Below are 21,326 nucleotides of genomic sequence, written 5' to 3'. Positions count from 1 at the left end.
GAGCGAAAAGACGTTTCACGTCAAAAGCCTTCAATTCGCGTATGGTATACAACTATACAGTGTCTCTAAGTTTGTCAGATTTTAATTAGGACCAGAGTTATGGTTTGTATTTTTCCTTCTTTTGAAACACGAAATTTCCAAACTGTGGAAACAGTGCTATACTATTTAAAAAACTACTAAACTCACTAAAACACGCATTTTTCGATGATTAGTAAAATACTGTACTTGGCGAGTGTTCTTTGCAAAGTCTCATACGGCATTCATTTTCAGTGAGTAAGCTTCGGAAAGCGCCATTTTTTTTCCAAAGTTTGTCGATATTTAATGCGTAGCGAGTACGAAGTTAAAGTCTCATCTTCAACAAAAACCAAGTAAATATTCTGAAATTAATAAACAGTATCCCTATAGTGTTCTTAAGAATTAGAAAATTGCGTTCCCTATTTTAGTTAAGTTCGGAATTAGATTTTTCTTGAAACATGTGAAATTTTTGCATCAGGAAAAGCTTTGTAATTGAGAAACGGCAGGCACAAAGATTTGCGAGGCGGAAGACACAACACAGCGGGAGCCGACAACTCCAATAGTTTCTATTAGCGCATTCTTGGAGGAAGCAGCTGACAATTAATTTAAACGGGACTATAATGAAGGCTACTAACGCAAGTGCTACTCTGATGTTTCTCCAGATCGTTCCATGTAAACGACGAGTTGATACCTTTGAAAAATTTCCGTGATTTTCCAAAATCGTTCCATTCAAATGCCGGGATCGTTTCTTTGAAAAGAGAACGACCGATAGACGGCGTCAAACCATCCAGAAGGCTGACGAGGAGAAAGCTACGTATCAATCTCGGCTACGAATTTCGCGAAGTCCCCAGTCAGCAGGCGATATTGCGCCGAAATTATCAGTCGTATCGGAGAGCAAATCTCTGGTATGTCAACATGGGCGGCCGTGTCAGAGGAGCGCGCGATAACGGAGAGCGCTGAGTTGTTGGGTTTGGCACAGGTTCGCAGTAACGCAACCAGCGGCGCATTTGACGACAGGTGAAGAAGGATCTTAATCCGCGTTTGCTCTGGCGCTTAGTCTAATGTAAGCAGTTTGCTCCTCTCTCCTTATGCGGTACATCTTCCGGTAAGCCGTGCAAACTCGTCCACAATAAAAGGCGGTAGCCTTTGTCACATCCCCTTTGTGAAGCTCGCACGGCCTATATAAGCTGTTCCCTTCTGCTGTCCCACACATCAGTCAGCGAGGCCATCTCCAGGATCAAGGTAAGCCTGCTCGCCCTCTACTTGTTCATTCTGAAGCTGTTCTCTTGTTCCCGTCGTCCATGGCACTCGAGTACGGTTGCCTTCGACTGGAAAGTGCAATTACCTCACCGAAAGTCACGAGCAACTCCTTGTTGTAAACTTAATTTTTAGTTTTTGGATGCACTATGCACCTCGTCTTAATCTTAGTGATGCACCTTTCATCGTTGGTTACAATGTTCGCCAAAGAAAAAATGGTCACCTTTATTTCGATATCCCTGAGGAAGGTGTTAGGTGATGGTTCTTCTCTGAACTTTGTACTCTTAAGGGACCAAACGGAAACAAGCTTTTTGCTAACCAAAGAGATCGTGCTTTTCCTGCACCCCATTGTGTTCTGCTTCAAGTTTTGCTGCATTTCTTCTCCAATGAATTCATCCACTCTTTCCTTGTCACGTGCCGTAATATACGAGTAGCCCGAGCGCATGTTCCCACCTCTGAAGCGTTTGGCATCTTTCCTAATATTGCTCGCACCCATTCACACATCCTTTAAAGCTCGCTTGAGTTTGAGACAAATTTCAGCAGCAAGTTTTTCCTCTTTAACAGGACATTCAATGACAGCACGCTGTCATACGAGACTTTGTTAGCACCCATGGTTACATGGTGTAACCGGTTTAAGTGATATATATATATTTATATATATATATGGTGGTCTACTGATCGTGACCGGGCCAAATATCTCACTAAATAAGCGTCAAACGAAAAAACTACAAAGAACGAAACTTGTCTAGCTTGAAGGGGGAAACCAGATGGCGCTATGGTAGGACCTCTATGAATGTTTTAGTTCGACCACTTTTTTCGTTTTTTGATAGATGGCTCTGTAATAGCCACAAACATATGGCTCACAATTTTAGACGAACAGTTGGTAACAGATAGGTGTTTTAAATTAAAATACAGAACGTAGGTACTTTTGAACATTTTATTTCGGTTGTTCCAATGTGATACATGTACCTTTGTGAACTTATCATTTATGAGAACGCATGCTGTTACAGCGTGATTACCTGTAAATACCACATTAATGCAATAAATGCTCAAAATGATGACCGTGAATCTCAATGCATTTGGCAATACGTGTAACGACATTCCTCTCAACAGCGAGTAGTTCGTCTTCCGTAATGTTCGCACATGCATTGACAATGCGCTGACACATGTTGTCAGGCGTTGTCGGTGGATCACGATAGCAAATATCCTTCAACTTTCCCCACAGAAAGAAATCCGGGGACGTCAGATCCGGTGAACGTGCGGCTTCGACGACCAATCCACCTGTCACGAAATGTGCTATTCAATACCGCTTCAACCGCACGCGAGCTATGTGCCGAACAGCCATCATGCTGGAAGTACATCGCCATTCTGTCATGCAGTGAAACATCTTGTAGTAACATCGGTAGAACATTACGTAGGAAATCAGCATACATTGCACCATTTAGATTGCCATCGATAAAATGGGGACCAATTATCCTTCCTCCCATAATGCTGCACCATACGTTAACCCGCCAAGGTCGCTGATGTTCCACTTGTCGCAGCCATCGTGGATTTTCCGTTGCCAAATAGTGCATATTATGCCGGTTTACGTTACCGCTGTTGGTGAATGACGGTTCGTCGCTAAATAGAACGCGTGCAAAAAATCTGTCATCGTCCCGTAATTTCTCTTGTGCCCAGTGGCAGAACTGTACACGACGTCCAAAGTCGTCGCCATGCAATTCCTGGTGCATAGAAACATGGAACGGGTGCAATCGATGTTGATGCAGCATTCTCAGCACCGACGCTTTTGAGATTCCCGATTCTCGCGCTATTTGGCTGCTACTGATGTGCGGATTAGCCGCGACAGCAGCTAAAACACCTACTTGGGCATCATCATTTGTTCCAGGTCGTGGTTGACGTTTCACATGTGGCTGAACACTTCCTGTTTCCTTAATTAACGTAACTATCCGGCGAACGGTCCGGACACTAGGGTGATGTCGTCCAGGATGCCGAGCAGCATACATAGCACACGCCCGTTGGGCATTTTGATGACAATAGCCATACATCAACACGATATCGATCTTTTCCGCAATTGGTAAAGGGCCCATTTTAACACGGGTAATGTATCACGAAGCAAATACCGTCCGCGCTGGCGGAATGTTACGTGATACCACGTACTTATACGTTTGTGACTATTACAGCTCCATCTATCACAAATCGAAAAAAGTGGTCCAACTAAAACATTCATATTTCTTTATGTACCACACGAATATGTAATAAAAAATGGGGATTCCTATTTAAAAAGACGCAGTTGATACCCGATTGACCTATGGCAGCGAGACATTGTTCAACAACAACTTCACCTTGGGCAACAGCTATAATCCTCGCTGGTCCTAGTTGCTCACGGAAGCGGCGTCTCGACGTTAAGAAATTCGTCGAGTTGCTTACGTTCCAATGGGAGCAGTGAAGCTACCAGCATCGCACATATCTACAGGATTCCCATGATGACTTCACACTGTCGTTGATCAACTAATCACGGGCTGATATAAGACCACCACAGCAGTTGTCACAACAGTCCGTTTGCTCCTGATGAAGGCGACGGGGGTTATCGTCGAAAACTCGAAGTTTTATTACACTCTTACTTGACGGCCCCAAGAAGGCCTAGGTGAATTTATATTACGTAGGACGTAGCTTGTACGATCGTCCTTCGTAGAAATGGGAGTAACACCTGTTGGTATTCGAGGGCAGTAGGCTACTTACTGAGAACCCTCCACCCGTCCAGTATCATATTCATTTGTAATAACGTAAATGTAATATCACTCTTCAAGAACACTTACTGCTGAATTCCATCAATAGTATTCCCACATCAAGCGCAGACTGATACGTGCGCTGTAAGCGTCCCGTTAGAGCGGTATCAGACGTCCTTTAGAGTCTTGCACTTCATGGACTCGTAGTCCTACACTTGTATTTCTCAGGCCATTGTTCAGTGCGAAGCGGAAAGTAGCTGGTTCCTAGTAATTTACCACAGACAGACACGACTGAAACTACAGTTTAGCATAACTCGCACCACACGTTTGAATGCAGACTAGCTAATGCTCACATTGACGGGTACCAAGTGTGTACTCTGATACAGAAAAGACATCGAAACAATATGTTGCATATGACATCTCTGTTCGAAATTAACAAAAAAAAGAAAATACGGGTTTCAGTGTTTTTGGAAATTCAGCCCCTAAGGGGATGATACAGGGGATGAAAATTTTCATGAAAATATTTTGCTATCTTGGTTAGAAATAAAGAAATACGTGTTAGGGGATGAAAGTTTCTATGGAAATATCACCACGGTAACTCAAAAGGCACGATTGAAAAAAACCTTCGACTCCAGCTGCCAGAATCGCTTTTTGGTCAGAAATACATTCGGAAAAGACCATACTTCTATGGCCTTAATTAAACCATACCGTCTACCCGAGGGCAGCAGCGGGCGCTAAACTAGTAATATATAATCGAGGTTATGTTACGAAACTTCTCAAGATGATTTCAACGCTTTTCTTTCTTGTATGTTCACATGATCAGTCATCACAAAGTAAAAATTTTTTGTGTTCACAGATGTCTCACTTCTTGCTTGGACTTGCCGTGATCCTCGGCGTTTCTCTCAGCATCTGTGGTGCCGAAGATAGTAAGTTTAGCCCAAACTCCTATACGCCTATCCCTGTGTGTTCTCGTGATAAAGCAATGCGAATGTAGAGGCCAAATGAAGCATAGAACTCAATATATTATTTGCTTTTGTGTTACCCTCTGAAAGGTTACTTCAGGTTCTGGAGTCTCAAACATACTGCACTTACGTACTTTCTTCTTCCATAATTGTTTCGTTAGTTTTGTTTGTGCCCATCACAACTTTGAAATGACTCTCGCACTGTTTTCCAGAAAAGGTCGTGTGCTACCACGGCAGCTGGTCCGCCTACAGGAACGGAAACGGCAGGTTTGAGATAGAGTACATTCAGCCGGAGCTGTGCACGCACCTCATCTACACTTTCGTTGGCATAACGTCTGCAGGAGAGGTCAGGATTCTGGACGAGTGGCTGGACCTTCCAAGTGGAAAAAGTAAGTCAGCTAACGGAAGATTCGAACAAACTATAATAATCACAGCTACGTGCTGAATTTTCTAACGTTTCACGTCTGATTCTTTCGCGTCAGAGAATTAGAGGTTTATTGAACTTAAAATGGTGCCCTGTAAAGTGAAGAAATAACATAATATTTCCACATATTGCAATAAAATGTACTAGATATAACACTCACTTTTTCCTTTCACGCTAGACGCATATAACCGCTTCAACGCACTGAAATCGTCCAACACGAAAACTCTGGTCGCCATTGGAGGATGGAATGAAGGTTCTGCTACGTATTCGGCTGTAAGTAGAACACAAGGCGCAGTGAAAATTTGTTGTCATTTTAGCTGTTTCGCTAATGACGTCACGCTGCCTACTTCTGTGTTATAAAGGTAATGAACGATGCCTCGCTGCGAGCAAAATTCGTGCAAAACGTCGTGAATTTCGTGAAGACGTACGGCTTTGATGGCTTCGACCTGGACTGGGAATATCCGGCTAACCGTGGCGGTTCTCCAGGAGATCTGGTGAGTCGCTCCCTGCATCGAGAAGTGCGCTCTTTTGTATGGAAACCGTTCTGAGGTCTGATCTCACCAAGTAAGTGTGTTGCTGCTCTCATTAAGGCAAAAGGTACAATTTCAAATGCTGATTTAGTTTTGCAAAATTTCAGAACGACCCCAAACACTTGCAGCTATAGTCTGAAGCGACACTGGCCCACCAAAAAAATAATAGAACTGATCCGATAACATAGTAAATCATACACATGTTATTTGTCGGTTGGTACGCACCAATGGTCTGCGCTCTGAGGTCTCCATTCTGTGTACGGACAAATAAGAAACTAAATAGCTAGAATTTGGAACTCAGGCATAAGGCTCCATCATTATAGAGAACCAAACACTCGGGAAAAACACTGTTTAAACATCTTGTCTATCTCACGACTCTGGACAGCGAGACATTTCCTGTCGTTCGAAAGCGAGTTAACGCTTTTAGCTGAGATGGCACCAGGCCACTTGAGTAGAGTTGATACTTGACATGAAGGATTTCAGTGTTGCCATTTGACTATCCTCCTAAAGGACGACCGCCCTGTTTCAGGAACACTTCGTGCTGAACATTTAGCCTCGGTAAACTGCAACAGTGCATTAAAAGGTCTAGTTTTTGGCAGTGGCTGCTGAAAAACGTAATAAGCTATCTTTCGTCAGGTTCGAAAAAGAAATGCCGCACCCAGTGCAGTAAAAAGCCCTGCAAGCACGATCTTGTTCGTTCTTCAGACACCAACCATCCTGTTTTGCGAATAATACTGGCTAGGTCGCTGAACGATTATTTATTTTATTGTATTACTTTATACTACGTTTTGCTTACTGTCAGTGTGCAATGAAACATAAGGCGAAGCGGGCATTCAGTAGCGAACTCTGCTGGAGAGTTTCACGTTAAGTTGAACTTCGTTTGAGGGATTTTTTTGGATGATATTTTACGGATGTTGACTTCTAATTTTTTATACACAGATTTTGCTGGTTATTACAGGATCTGATGATGGCAGTATCTTAAACACGTCAAAAATAACGTAATAGATGAAAGTAATACTAGGAAGTACTATTTGCTGAGGACCATAATGGTAGTAGATTCATTCTGGCAATTTTATTTCCTTTATTAACACGAGGCGCATTCGGTAAGTAAGGTCCGATTAGGCGCGTAATGGAAACTACTAAGAAGACCCGATGGAACTTTTCCACAGATGTATTGGGCCTGTCGATCGCTCTTTCCAGTTCAGAGCGCAAAGTGATCAGAGATGCCTAAAACAACAAAGCCTCCCACCAAGTCTGTTGATTTAGTGAGGGATTTCGCCTTAAGCTATGCAGCGCACATAACATAAATGTCATGCGTTTCTCTCTTCAAGACAATTTTCAGCCGCATTCTTCAGAGGCAATGAAGACACTCCTGTAGCGTTTTCGATGGGAAGTGTTTGATCACCCATAATACAGCCCTTAATTGGCTCTCTCCGTTGTTCATCTCTGCTCGCATGAACCGCTGGCTATGAAGACAACATTTTGGCACAAACAACGAAAGACAGACCAGCGTAGAGAATTGGCGGAAAGCACAGGCGGCTGATTTCTGTGGCGAGGGTACTGACAGTTTGTAAAACGCCACGACAGATGTCTAAGTCGGAGCGGCGACTAATTAGAGAGGTAACTGGAAGGTGTGGCTAACTGTTGCGAATAAAAAATTGTTGATTTTCACTGTGGTATTCATTTACTTTCCGAACAGCTCTCGTAAATGGCACTGTCATTTCTTCACAATTAGTATTGTGACAAACCTTTTACTCCTCGGATGCAAGGCACGGCCTCATACACGCCACATTTCACTTGATGTTTGCAAACTTTTGACGACACACTGTATTTCTCGCATACTGGAACTATTTGTATTTTTTTAACTCAAAAGTTTTCCTGTTACAATGATACATGGTTAGTGAATCAGTTTTCATTTTTTGTGAATCCGTACCATGATGTCTCTAAGCTGGTAATGCAAAACAAAAAAGATCAAAAAGCGTTGGTTGTTAGGAGATGCAGCCTGAAAATTTTTCTCCACCACCTGTCTGTATTACAGTAATTACGTTGTGTTATTAGCGTTAACATGAGTCACAGTGTCCTTTGCTAAGTTATGGATACATGGAGATCTGACGCTAGAAAAATTCTGTTTCAGACGGCGTTCGTTGAGCTGATTAAGGAGCTGAGAACAGAATTCGACAAATACGGGTATCTTCTGACGGCCGCAGTGGGTGTCGGTCGCTATCTAATCGGAACAGCGTACGACGTTCCACAAATATCCAAGTAAGTCGAAAACGAGCAACATATACCTTATCCTCTCCCCAGAGTACCGAGATCACAATAAAACACCTTGTAGCGAGCGATTAGCTAGTATCTCCATACTGGGTGCCGTTTTATGCACTGTGCAATTTTGCTTACTTTGGGAAGGTAATTAATGTGGTGATCAATTTGTTATCACTGCTACTGAAGTTAACTAAGTACTGGTGGATTTATTAGGTGACAATTGAGCAGTTCACATGCATTAATTACATATGTTAATTATAAGCAACTGCACTTGAGTGTGGCATTTGCAGTCAATAACAAAAGATTTGGCACACCATCTACATAAACATAACTGACCTATATTACAATTGGGTTCGGTTGTTTGGGGGAAGAGACCAAACAGCGAGGTCATCGGTCTCATCGGATTAGGGAAGGGCGGGAAAGGAAGTCGGCCGTGCCCTTTCAAAGGAACCATCCCGCCATTTGCCTGGAGTGATTTAGGGAAATCACGGAAACCTAAATGAGGATGGCCGGACGCGGGATTGAACCGTCGACCTCCCGAATGCGAGTCCAGTGTGCTAACCACTGCGCCACCTCGCTCGGTATATATTACAGTTCTTTTCATTTAAACAAAAGATTTCTGTTTTGGACCTTGGCTAGTTTGATCAAAATTACTCTTTACAAAACTTAATCTCAAACAAATAACACCTTGATTAAATCTCCACCGGACATCAAATGAGTGGAAATGTCGCCTTGAAGCGGTGTTTCAAAGCGTTTATTACTCGACATCGTCACCAGATGCTTCAAAATGACGTTTCCATTCATCTCTGATATCTCGAATAATTCTCCGATAAAGCCTAAATTCGAAATTAAGATCTTTCCATCACATAGTAAGTTTAGAAACAAAACAATAACATCCAGAGGATCTCTCCACTAACTTCCTGAAAGGTTCTATTTGTTCCAACATGTCATTGGACATCTCAGGTCCTTCATTGCGCCCGTCGAATCATTTGTTAGCAACTTTCGTTGGTGTTACGTAAAGCCTTCTTTTCCCGCGCTAATGACATGTGGGTGCCAAGACCCTTCTTCCTAAAAGCAGCCTATTTTTGAGCAGTGTCAATAACTGCAAGGTCATAAAACTTGTAATACTCTACACGGACACCTCCATTGTGCAAATATCTCCGACACTGCAGACCAACAACACACTTTTTCTTACAGATATACTATGACAATTGGGGGCCGTCGCGGAACCTCATTATCTGGTGACTTTGTCTTTCTTTTTGTGTTCCCAGACTGCTTGTAGAGCCCTCTCTTACAGAGGCATCACAACCTGCAACATTTAACCTTCTACAGATACCTGGACTTCATCAACCTGATGACGTATGACCTCCACGGATCGTGGGACGGCAAGACCGGACAGAACGCCCCACTGTACGCCAGCTCTGCTGACAAGACGGAGGCTGAGAGGCAGCTGAACGTGGTGAGTGTCTGTCTCCCCTTCGACTACTCTGCTCCACTGGAAAAGCACGCTCCCGGCTGGGTGGCACAAGCGGCAGCTGACACAACACTTCTGTACGATTCCCAGGATTCGAGTGTGCGCTACTGGATTGAGAATGGAGCCGACCCCTCAAAACTTGTTCTGGGCATGGGCACCTACGGGAGGACGTTCACCCTGTCCAGCACTGCCAACACCGGAGTCGGAGCCCCTGCAACTGCACCCGGCACCAACGGGCCATACACCATGGAGTCCGGCATGATGGGGTACAATGAGGTACTGCCACACTTACTTACTACTCAAGTTACCCCAATACTTTATGGTCAACATTATGCAAATGATGGACGATCCTTTGAGACAAGGATGTAATGGTTGAAAATGAATATTTAGTTTCTTACTGATACAAACAGCTTACATCTTGTACCAAAACTGAGGTTCATGAAAAGTGTCCAAAGTAATATCCGCCAAGATCAGAGCCCCAGTTTCAACATAATACAACGACTGAGCTGGGCCTCATTCCTTTCGCAAACTGTTTATGATCCTCCAGCACTCTGCATAATGTCCTCTTTGAAGGCTGCATTTCGTAGTCACGTAAGCAGGTGCTTGTTGATGAATCATTCCCAGAGAGATCCAACAACATCAACTCAAATTTTCGTGTCTAAACAACTCTTTGTTAAGAACCTTGGCCGGCTCTCTAGGCCTTGAACAATCCAGTTTCTCTTAATTTTCTACCGATGGCAACAGCTTTTTTTCAGTTTAGATAACACCTATACCGAAACTTTTGTCTGTGCGCTTCTTCAGAAATTATTCAGTTGGACAACACATTAAATATACTTATATGGATATGGTGTCTGTTCTTTCGGACAGGCACCACATGTCCGAAAGAACAGGCACCATATCCATGTAAGTATATAGTCCTGGCAATACCGGCCATGACCTTCTTCTTCTGTGCAGATGCACACATATTACCCGAACTCTTACGGGACTTGGTAAGAATGTCTTCGACGAGTAATGAGTGTGTTGGGGTGGGACACTATGAATGTAGTGTGTGGACATACAAGGTGAGAATGTGGGTCTCGCGGGAGGCGTGCGCGAGATAGTCTCTGCAGTCGCATTATCCTCTGTGCCCTCGGTGGCTCAGATGCATAGAGCGTCTGCCATGTAAGAAGGAGATCCCATTTTCACCTGTCCCCTTTGATATATATCAACGCCCGTCAGCAGCTGAAAGTATTAATATATAATTCTAACACTTCCTTTACTGTAAAATATTCAAATAGAACAAAACTGCGCAGTGGCAAGATAGTGAACGATCAAACTGCAATTTTTGAAGTGTGTTATTAAATTTATCAAACAATGGAAACGCCAGGTAGGAATATGAACAATGTAGGAAAAAGTAAATTGCTACTTGCTGCAAAGAAGACCCTTTCACATGTAGACAGGCACAATTAAAATTTTGGGCAAGCGTCTTTTATTTGTGCCTGTCTGCAACTTAACGTGTCTTCTTTACAGCTTGTAGCAATTTATATTGTTAACTTAAATTTATCTTTTACATAACAGTGCTTTCAATTAAGCTCTTTGTTATATAATTTTTTTTCTTTGAACACTTTTTCGTCGTCTTTCTGACAGTTATGGTGTTTAATATAATGATTTAGCTTCTGTAACAAAAATGTTATGGTAATTTTTAGATTAACATTGTTGCACTCCTCAAAATATGCTTCACTGAAGTGTTGCGGAGGATGATAAGAGAAAATCATCACAGACCTGCTTCTAGTTACGGAGTTTGGGTAGAGGCGTTAACGGCAATTTTGGGCAAGTTGGTGTGCTGAACAGGTAAAAGTTGCGGATATAGTGCCTTTGAGCGGGTAAAAGTTGAGGATATGATGTGTTGAGCAACTAAAAGGTGGGTAGTTGGTATGAGCGGGCCTGACGTTCCCTCCCTCCGCCATTTGCTCTGGGCGTGTCTTCACGGCCACCTCTGACTCATATAGTATTCTCCAGCCGTATTAATTGCCATCCATTTACATTTCTATTGTATCAAGTATAGATTTAAGTGTCAGGAAGTCGTTTCTGAAAGTATTTGTATGGAGTGTAGCCATGTATGGAAGTGAAACATGGACGATAAATAGTTTGGACAAGAAGAGAATAGAAGCTTTCGAAATGTGGTGCTACAGAAGAATGCTGAAGATTAGATGGGTAGATCACATAACTAATGAGGAGGTATTGAATAGAATTGGGGAGAAGAGGAGTTTGTGGCACAACTTGACAAGAAGAAGGGACCGGTTGGTAGGACATGTTCTGAGGCATCAAGGGATCACAAATTTAGTATTGGAGGGCAGTGTGGAGGGTAAAAATCGTAGAGGGAGACCAAGAGATGAATACACTAAGCAGATTCAGAAGGACGTAGGTTGCAGTAAGTACTGGGAGATGAAGAAGCTTGCACAGGATAGAGTAGCATGGAGAGCTGCATCAAACCAGTCTCAGGACTGAAGACCACAACAACAACAACATTGTTTAATACTTGATTCTTATTCTAGGAAGCACTCTATCATTACTTAAGTTCGTCTGAAAACATTTCTTTCTTGAGTAATACTTAGTTTACGATGTTTTTGCCAATCTGCAACCTTCGTGTCCGGTTGGGCCGCTGATACAGATACACCCTTCAGAGGCATTCTTCAGTTCAAGTGCTTATTCCATTTCGCTCATTGGTTTATAAATTTCTTTAGATAATATTTACCACTTGTAATGACGAAATTTTGGAGGTCAGAGTTGCTTTTGTACTGCTACTATCTAAGTGGCTGTACATTACGTTATTCATTGACCTCGTCGAGATGTATTTCAGTAACGTACTATTTTTTTAGAATAAATACAACTGGTTGTATAATATTTTTCATATTTGCAGATCTGTGAAAAGATTAACGCTGGTGGGTGGACAGTCGTTTGGGACGAGGAGCAGAAGGTGCCATATGCCGTGAACGGAAATCAGTGGATTGGCTACGACAACGAAGAATCCATCAGACTCAAGGTAACAGCCGACACTATAATTCTCTAAACTCTTCCACATTCATTCTGGTGGATTCTTCCCTCACAGCCTGGGAGAAACTCTTGTTATTTACTAGTTAAAAATACCAACTGTGGATATTCTAAGGCATTTATGTAATTCACTTTAAAGTGTTTACCTTACAAGGCCTTCGTGAGACAGTAACAGTTGCCTGAAGTTGATGTTGTAATGCTAACTCGAGGTAGCAAGATAAATAGTTAACGAATGTTAAGCTCAGTGGTGGAGCATCTCTAGAACTACCTCTGTTGGCGTACCTTCGCAGTATGGATTGCATTCAGCGAATCGTCTCAATGACATATTCATACAGGAGTACTGCAGGGATTCGTTATAGGACCTGTTTTGTGCAGTGCCTAGGGTACTTGCCTCCTAAGTTCGCCATTAGTCACCAAGTGCTTTTACTCAGATGACACTGCCCTAATAAGCAGGAGCCGTTCGCCAGCTGCACTTAACCCTGACTACAGGACGCCTGCAGAGATATCAAACATTTGGTAACGGACCGGCGAGTTGGACTCATTGCAGCGAAAGTCAAAAAAATGGTTCAAATGGCTCTGAGCACTACGGGACTTAACTTCTGAGGTCATCAGTCCCATAGAACTTAGAACTACTTAAACCTAACTAACCTAAGGACATCACACATATCCATGCCCGAGGCAGGATTCGAACCTACGACCGTAGCGGTCGCGCGGTTCCAGACTGTAGCGCCTAGAACCGCTCGGCCACCCTGGCCAGCAGCGAAAGTCAGACACTGCCACTCATCAAGAGATGATCTCGAAAAACTAGAGACCTGTCTGGAACCGCGCGACCGCTACGGTCGCAAGTTCGAATCCTGCCTCGGGCATGGATGTGTGTGATGTCCTTAGGTTGGTTAGGTTTAAGTAGTTCTAAGTCTATATGGGACTGATGACCTCAGAAGTTAAGTCCCATAGTGCTCAGAGCCATTTGAACCAAACTGGAGACCCCTCACACTCCATTTCAATGGACAGTGATAGATACCTAGGGGTGGCAGTTAATCGACGGCTTACATGGAGACAGCACGCAAACCAGGCGTGGAAGAAGATACCTCAAATCCTGTGCGCATTTTACCCACTAATTAATGCAAGGTCATCATTATACATTGCATGCAGCGACAGTCTGGCGTTCGATGTAACTTGTCTGCTCCATCTGGGACACAAATGCAAAATCTCACACTGAGAAAATGCAACGGCTTCGAAATGGGGCGCTGCGTCGCATACTCCATTTACTGAGTTACTTCCCGGCCTGTTATCTGCTGAGGAGGAACCAGCCACTAGGCGATACCAGGAATACTCCCGGAAACTTTGTAGTCAAGTCAGGATGTTCCTCAGTTCCTTAATACGTCACCTCAGACATTGATAAAGAAACAAACCGCTACAAGCGACTAGTTGCTCAACTGGGTAACCAGTAATACCAAGAGATAAAGGCTGTCATATGTTTAAAAATTCAATGCACACCAAGAACAAAAATTGAAAAACAAGTTGCCCGTAGTAACAGCCATTGAATAATAGCAAGAAATACGTAAAGAGTAATAAACTGTATCGGAGCACTAAAAATAGGGTTCATTCTATTAACAGAAGACAGATTCGGATCTAGCAAGACAAACACTGTTGAAGATCTGCAGTCTGGGTTTCCATTGATAAAAATTTCCCTTCCTTCCACTTCGTATTCCCAGCTATGAACTTTGAGTAATGTTCTGATGTCAACCACTGCATGGCATATACCAATATACATCGGCAACAACTATGTTTTTTGATGTTTGTTTTCAGTCCCAATACGTTCTCGACATGGGCCTGGCTGGTGGAATGATCTGGAGCCTGGAGACAGACGATTTCAAAGGCCTCTGCGGCTCGAAGACCTACCCTCTTCTCAGCACCATCAACGAGGTCCTTCGTGGAATCACCTCCACCAACAGCGGTTCCTCAGTAAGTGTGGTCACTGTAGTTAACAGCAGCTTATGACGCATACACATTATACTGCCTACGTTCCCTTCTTCTGGTTCTTTTTTTTTCCTCTGAATGATATCCCACGTATACCGACGACTTCATATCCATTTACAACAATCAGTTTTTCATAAGTTTCCAATGTATTTTTCACGTAGTTAAAATTTTATTTTTTTATGTGAGACGTTAGAACGTGTCTTTGATGCTTCACCTGTTAAATGCAGAGCATCCTGGACATCTTCTTTGCTATGATACCAATCTCACTCTTAGAAAACACGTAACGCGAAGATGTAAGGAAGCAATGAGTGGTTCCAGCTGAGAGATAGACGGTCCTACACGCTTCCAAGAACTATGTGCTCGCAGCCCCTGCCTGACAAAACTCTACCCCTGTTTGAAGCGCTGTTACACACCTACCTTCTTACCTCATTTTTTATGCACAACTTGTGTTTATGAACCCGTCCTGATAGCCGTGCGCGTTAAAGCACCGATTCAGGGACGAGGTGTTGCGATGGCCCCAGATAGAATCCGTCCGGAGGATTAACGACGAATGTCGATGTGCCGACCAGTCTGAATGTGGTTTTTAGGCGGTTTTCCACATCCCACCAGGTGAATAACAGGTTGGTACCCGAGTCGCGTCACAGTTAACACGATTCTCAAACGTACAGAAAATCGTCTCTCACTTTCACATGCGTAATCCGATACGCAAAAGTTGGGGTACATATTTTCCACCCCAGGAGGGTAACACGATGACGACAGGAACGCCATCCGGCCACCACTTAAATTAAGCATGCCAAGTTCGTTAATAACAATGCCGACCCTGCGCCGAAGCTAATCAAAGGCATTAGCAAAAGGAAAAAAAAGAAGAATCTGCAGGTTTACACTGAGGAGACGGAAGTCACGGAATACCACCTAATATCGTGTCGGACCTGCTGTTGCGCTGCGTAGTGCAGCAGCCCGAAGTGGCACGGACTCAACAAGTCGTTGGAAGTCGCCTGTAGAAATATTGAGCCATGCGAAAGTGTTGACGGTGCACGGTTTTGTGCACGAACTGACCTCTCGATTACGTCCCACAAATGTTCGATCGGATTCATGCCTGGCGATATGTCCAAATCATTTGCTCGAACTGTCCAGAATGTTCTTCAGACCAATCGAGAACAATTGTGGCCTGCTAACATGGGACAATGACATCCATAAAAATTCCATCATTGTTTGAGATTATGTCCATGAATGGCTGCAAATGGTCACTCCAAGTAGCTGAACATAACGATTTACAGTCAATGATCTGTCCATTCCATGTAAAATCAGCCCACATCGTTATGAAGCTACCACCAGCTTGCACAGTGCCTTGTTGACAACCTGGGTCCATGGCTTCATGGGATCCGCCCCACACTCGAACCCTACCATCAGCTCTTATCAACTGAAATCGGGACTCGTCTGGCCAGGTCACGGTTTTTCAGCTGTCTAGGGTCCAACCGATACGGTCACGAATCCAGGAGAGGGGCCGTAGGCGATGTCGCACTCGCGTCGGTCATCTGCTGCCATATCCTATTAACGCCAAATTTCGCCGCGCTGTCCTAAAGGATACGTTCGACGTACTTCCCACATTGATTTCTGCGGTTATTTCACGCAGTGTTGTTTGTGTTTTAGCACTGACAACTCTACGCAAACGCCGCTGCTCTCGGTCGTTAAGTGGAGGTCGTCGGCCACTGTGTTGTCCGTAGTGAGAGGCAATGAATGAAATTTGGTATTTTTGGCACACTCTTGACACTGTGGATCTCGGAAAAGTGAGTTCCTTCACGATTTCCGAAATGGAATGTCCCATGCATCTAACTCCAACTACCATTCAGCCTTCATAGCATATTGATGCCCGTCGTGCGGCCATAATCATGCCGGGATATTTTTCACGTGAATCACATGAATACTGCTCTTTGTACCTTGTATGCACGATATTACCACCGTCTGTATATGTGCATATTACTATCCCCTGACTTTTATCACCTAAATACATGAATGTAATGTAGTGCAGGTTAATCTAAAAGTAACGAATACGTCTTGATTAATTAAAGTATGTGCCAAACTGCGTCTCGAACCAAAACTTCCTTCTTTCCGCGGGCAGCCGCCGAATGCTCAAGCTATCTGAGTGCGCCTCAGTGCCTCTGTTCTTTCTATTACTTCCTATTACTTATGAACAAATATAATTGCATGTGAAGATGAATACCAGAAGTAGGAACAGGATGGAGGGCCATCACGACTGTTCACTAGACTGAAGTTCAGAATTTTTAAATGTTGCTTCGCTTTTATCTTTAGGTGCCATTGCCTATTCATTGATTTCATCCATATTAACTGAATTTCGCGCCAGTGAAATTAATTCAACTGATTAATCTATAGCCTCCTAAGTTTCGGGTAAGTTGCTCTCTAGATATTGGTCGTTAACGCCACAACAAAAACACATGATTTTTATGAGACCTGATAGAACGTCGGTATAACGATTAAGAAGCTAGATAGCGCTATCTTACCGTGATGCAGGCTAAAATTGCCAAATAAGAACGAACACGCTCCCAAATGGACGCGAAACTCTCCAGCTAGAGTACTTCAAGCGTATACTCTTAACTGCTCCAGTAATTGGGTAATGTTGTTACAACGTCTTTAATGAATATTTTGTCGTATATGTGAGAACAGTGTTGCCAGTTCGACACTCACGTACGTCAGTTTTCTGCCGAAAATATCACACAGCGAAATACTGTCATATACATTTCTGTGCTGATAATATGCAAGAAAACGCTCTGGAGTGCGCTAATTTATCTCGCCCTGTATGTGTAGCGAACATTATAAGCCTCCTCCGACTTATTGTGAAATTTATTATACCTACTGAGGTGCAAAAGTCATGGGGTAGCGGCGCTTGGCGTAGCCGTGCGGTCTAGGGCATCTTGTCATGGTTCGCGCGGCTCCCCCCGTCGGAGGTTCGAAATCTCCCTCGGGAATGGGTGTGTGTCTTGTCCTTAGCGTAAGTTACAAAGGGCGTTCAAAAAGTTTTACACAGTCGTCTCTAATTTTTTAATTTTTTGCAGGAGGAGAATGAAATTTTTTGTGAACATACTTGTAACATTTAGTTATACATTGAGCCTACTCAGTGTAGCCTCCATCAACTGTGACGCACCTGTCCCAACGTTCTTTCCATGATGTAAATGAGCTTTGGTAAAATTCTGGGGATTGATTTTTACTCCATCGCGTGACACAGGAAATAAGGTCTTTCTCACTATCAAATGTTTTACCGTACAGGTTGGCCTTCAGACGACCAAGGAGGTAAAAATCAGACTGAGCCAAGTCTGAACTGTAGGGAGGATGAGGAACCATTTCCCAACCCATTTTCCTGATTTTCTCCTGCGTCGTAAGGGCTGTATGGGGTTTGTCATTGACATGGTGTAGTCTGATGAGCTGACCCTGAAGCTGTGGTCTGTGGGTCTTGATGGCACGTCGCGGTTTGTCCAAGGACAAACAGTAGCAGTCCCGGTTAATTGTGGAGTCAGGTTCCAAAAAGTCAATGAAAATGACACCACACTGATCCCAAAGAAGGAGGCCATCACCTTTCGGCCTGCTGTTCGTGAAAGTCTTGGTTTCTTCTTCCGACAGGAACCCGGATGACGCCACTCGATGGATTGGATTTTGCTCTCAGGTTCGGACAAAAACAATCATGTTTCATCCTAGGTAGTGACGCCGTCAAAACATTATTTCCACTCTTCAGTAAAGGTCTTCATGAGACCCTCGCACACATTCTTCCCCATCGTTTTCATTTCTCATGTCAATAACCTTGGCACCCAACGTGGACAGATTTTTCTGTATCTTGGTGGCTGTACCAGTGATTCCACACTACCCAATGACAAACGAGTCTTTTCAGCAAGCTGTCGTGTCGTCACACATCTGTCATTTTCGATGATTTGATCAATGGTCTCTTTATTCACATCACTCACTGCCGTCGATGGTCTACCGCATCGTGGATTGTCCTCTGCTGCGATCCACTGTGTCCTCCCCATAAACAGGGAGCAACTTCCTGTGAATCGATGTGGCAGAGTCATCGCCGGTCTTGAAGAGGAACTCCATCACCGGCCGTTGTCGCAACCTAACATCTACTTCACGGTCCATTATGGCTCACCTGTAAATAAAATACTTTTGTATACCAACTTATAGTTAAATGTTCCAAGAATGTTCACAAAAGGTTTCATTCTTCTCCTGCATAAAATAAAAAAATTGGAGATGACTGTGCAAAACGTTTTGGACGCCCTTCGTGGTGGTGGTTAGTGTTTAACGTCCCGTCGACAACGAGGTCATTAGAGACGAAGCGCAAGCTCGGGTTAGGGAAGGATTGGGAAGGAAATCGGCCGTGCCCTTTCAAAGGAACCATCCCGGCATTTGCCTGAAACGATTTAGGGAAATCACGGAAAACCTAAATCAGGATGGCCGGAGACGGGATTGAACCGTCGTCCCCCCGAATGCGAGTCCAGTGTGCTAACCACTGCGCCACCTCGCTCGGTCACGCCCTTCGTAGTTTACGTTAAATTAAGTAGTGCGTAAGCTTAGGGGCCGATGACCTTAGCAGTTTGGTCCCATAGTCCTTATTTCAAATTTCATGGGGTAGCGATATGCACATGTACAAATGGCGGTAGTATCGCGGACACAAGGTATAAAAGGGCAGTCCATTGGCGGAGCTGTCATTTGTTCTCAGGTGATACGTGTGAAAAGGTTTTCGACGTGATTATGGCCGCACGAAGGGAATCAACGCGGAATGGTAGTTGCATGTAGATGCATGGGACATTCCATTTCGGAAATCGTTAGGGAATTCAGTACTCCGAGATGCACAATGTCAAGAGTGTGTCGAGAATACCAAACTTCAGGCATTATCTTTCACCAAGGACAACACAGTGATCGACGGCCTTCGTTTAACAACCGGGAGTTGTCAGTCCTATCAGAGAAGCAACAGTGGATGAAATAACCGCAGAAATCAATGTGAGACATACGACGAACGTTTCCCTTAGGACAGTGTGTTATGGCAACAGACGGCCGACGCGAGTGCCTTTGCTAACAGCACGACGTCGCCTGCAGCGCCTCTCCTCGGCTCCTGACAATATTTGTTGGACCCCAGATGACTGGAAAACAGTGACCTGGTCAGATGAGTCCCGATTTCAGTTGGTAAGAGCCGACAGTTGGCTTCGAGTGTGGGGCAGACCCCACGAAACCGTGGCCCCAAGTTGTCAACAAGTCACTCGCAAGCTGGTAGTAGCTCAATAATGTTGTGGGCTGTGTTAACGTGGAATGGACTAAGTCCTCTTGTACAAGTGAAACGGTCATTGACTGGAAATGTTAATGTTCGATTACTACACGGAGCCATTCATGGACTTCATGCATGATGGACTTTTAGGGATGACTATCTGGTCACAAGCGTAACATTTCCAGAAAGTCATAAATAAAATAAAAAAGACAGCTACTGGAATGATCCCTATTGGGACTGTCAAAAACTGAATCAATTACTTTATAAAGCTCAAACAAAAAAACATAATTCACCTTTCCTTCTCTCTAGAAACAAAGTTTTCAATCACAACGAAACTTACAATCTTATGCTGCGTATGTTACAAAATAGAACGCAAGTCTTTTTCACTATTCTCAAATGTCACAAACTTCTCGGAATATCGAAAGGCTTAGAGTATACGGTAAGGAGAACTTCGATGTAACAAGCTTTATTACACAAGTAATCAAATACATCAATGTACGCAAAAAATAACACACTGTTACAAACATACGTAAAAATATGTTCTCCAGTCTTCAATCGTTTTTCCAGACATGTACTTGCTTATACCCTGAGCACATGGCCGGCACGATTCCGAAGAAATTCAGCAATTGCGTAACTTATGAAGCCACCCATCAACTCTCTAGCTTTCAGGACAGCTGCAGAATGACAACATAAAACATGGCGCCTAATAGCACGGCGTGGAACTCCAGGGAGCGCTGAACAACTTCCCACAGTCTCTCTGATGTACTATTAGATAGAACCATCTGCCTTTATTGAAGCCTATGACGTATTTTACAGAGTTCCAGCTCGTCCAGTTCCAGCAGTAGTTCCAGCTCGAGCTCCAGCAGCAGTTCCAGTTCCTCTAGCAGCAGCAACACGGCAGCGAGTGCCAGCAGCTCCTCCGGCGTCTGCAGCTCTGCGGGCTACGTCCGGGACCCCAGCGACTGCAACGTGTTCTACCTGTGCACCGCCTCCGGCAGCGGCTACATCGCCAGCAAGTTCACCTGCCCAGGGGACCTCGTCTTCGACGAGTCTTCCTCTGCCTGCAACTACAAGAGCCTCGTCGCCTGCTGAGCACTCTCCCGTAGTCTGCCGATACCTCGGCTTTGCACTCAAGTACCTGCTTCTTCAAATTGTACTTCCGCTAGTCGCCATGGCGTTCGTTGACTAAATAAAGCTTTACTGTGCACTGCAAAAGCATCTCATTTGTACACCAAGCATTCCTGTGCCGTGTCAGATGCTGACATTTGAAGGAAACTGACTGTACTCCTTACACATGTAGTTTTGAACTCTGCGAATCACTGTGATGTACACGGCAGAGGGTACTTTTCAACGTAACGCCTATTACAGCTTCTCCCTGTTCCAACCACAGAAGATAGGTG

General features: G+C 43.9%; 1 protein-coding gene across 1 annotated transcript; it reads left to right on the top strand.

The window, feature by feature from the left end:
* Positions 1-1,019: 1,019 nt before the first annotated feature.
* On the top strand, positions 1,020-21,126 carry LOC126259549 (chitinase-3-like protein 1). The gene is made up of 11 exons (XM_049956434.1): positions 1,020-1,257; positions 4,855-4,924; positions 5,173-5,349; positions 5,563-5,657; positions 5,747-5,878; positions 8,049-8,176; positions 9,509-9,635; positions 9,741-9,926; positions 12,550-12,672; positions 14,490-14,645; positions 20,743-21,126. The coding sequence occupies exons 2-11, from the start codon at positions 4,855-4,857 to the stop codon at positions 21,016-21,018; spliced, it is 1,470 nt and encodes a 489-aa protein (XP_049812391.1). The 5' UTR covers positions 1,020-1,257; the 3' UTR covers positions 21,019-21,126.
* The last annotated feature ends 200 nt before the right edge of the window (positions 21,127-21,326 follow it).

This window comes from Schistocerca nitens, chromosome 5, assembly GCF_023898315.1.
Source record: "Schistocerca nitens isolate TAMUIC-IGC-003100 chromosome 5, iqSchNite1.1, whole genome shotgun sequence".
Classification (NCBI taxonomy): Eukaryota; Metazoa; Arthropoda; class Insecta; order Orthoptera; family Acrididae; genus Schistocerca; species Schistocerca nitens.
Note: the sequence above shows the minus strand (reverse complement) of the source record. Positions and strands in the feature narration are given on the sequence as shown.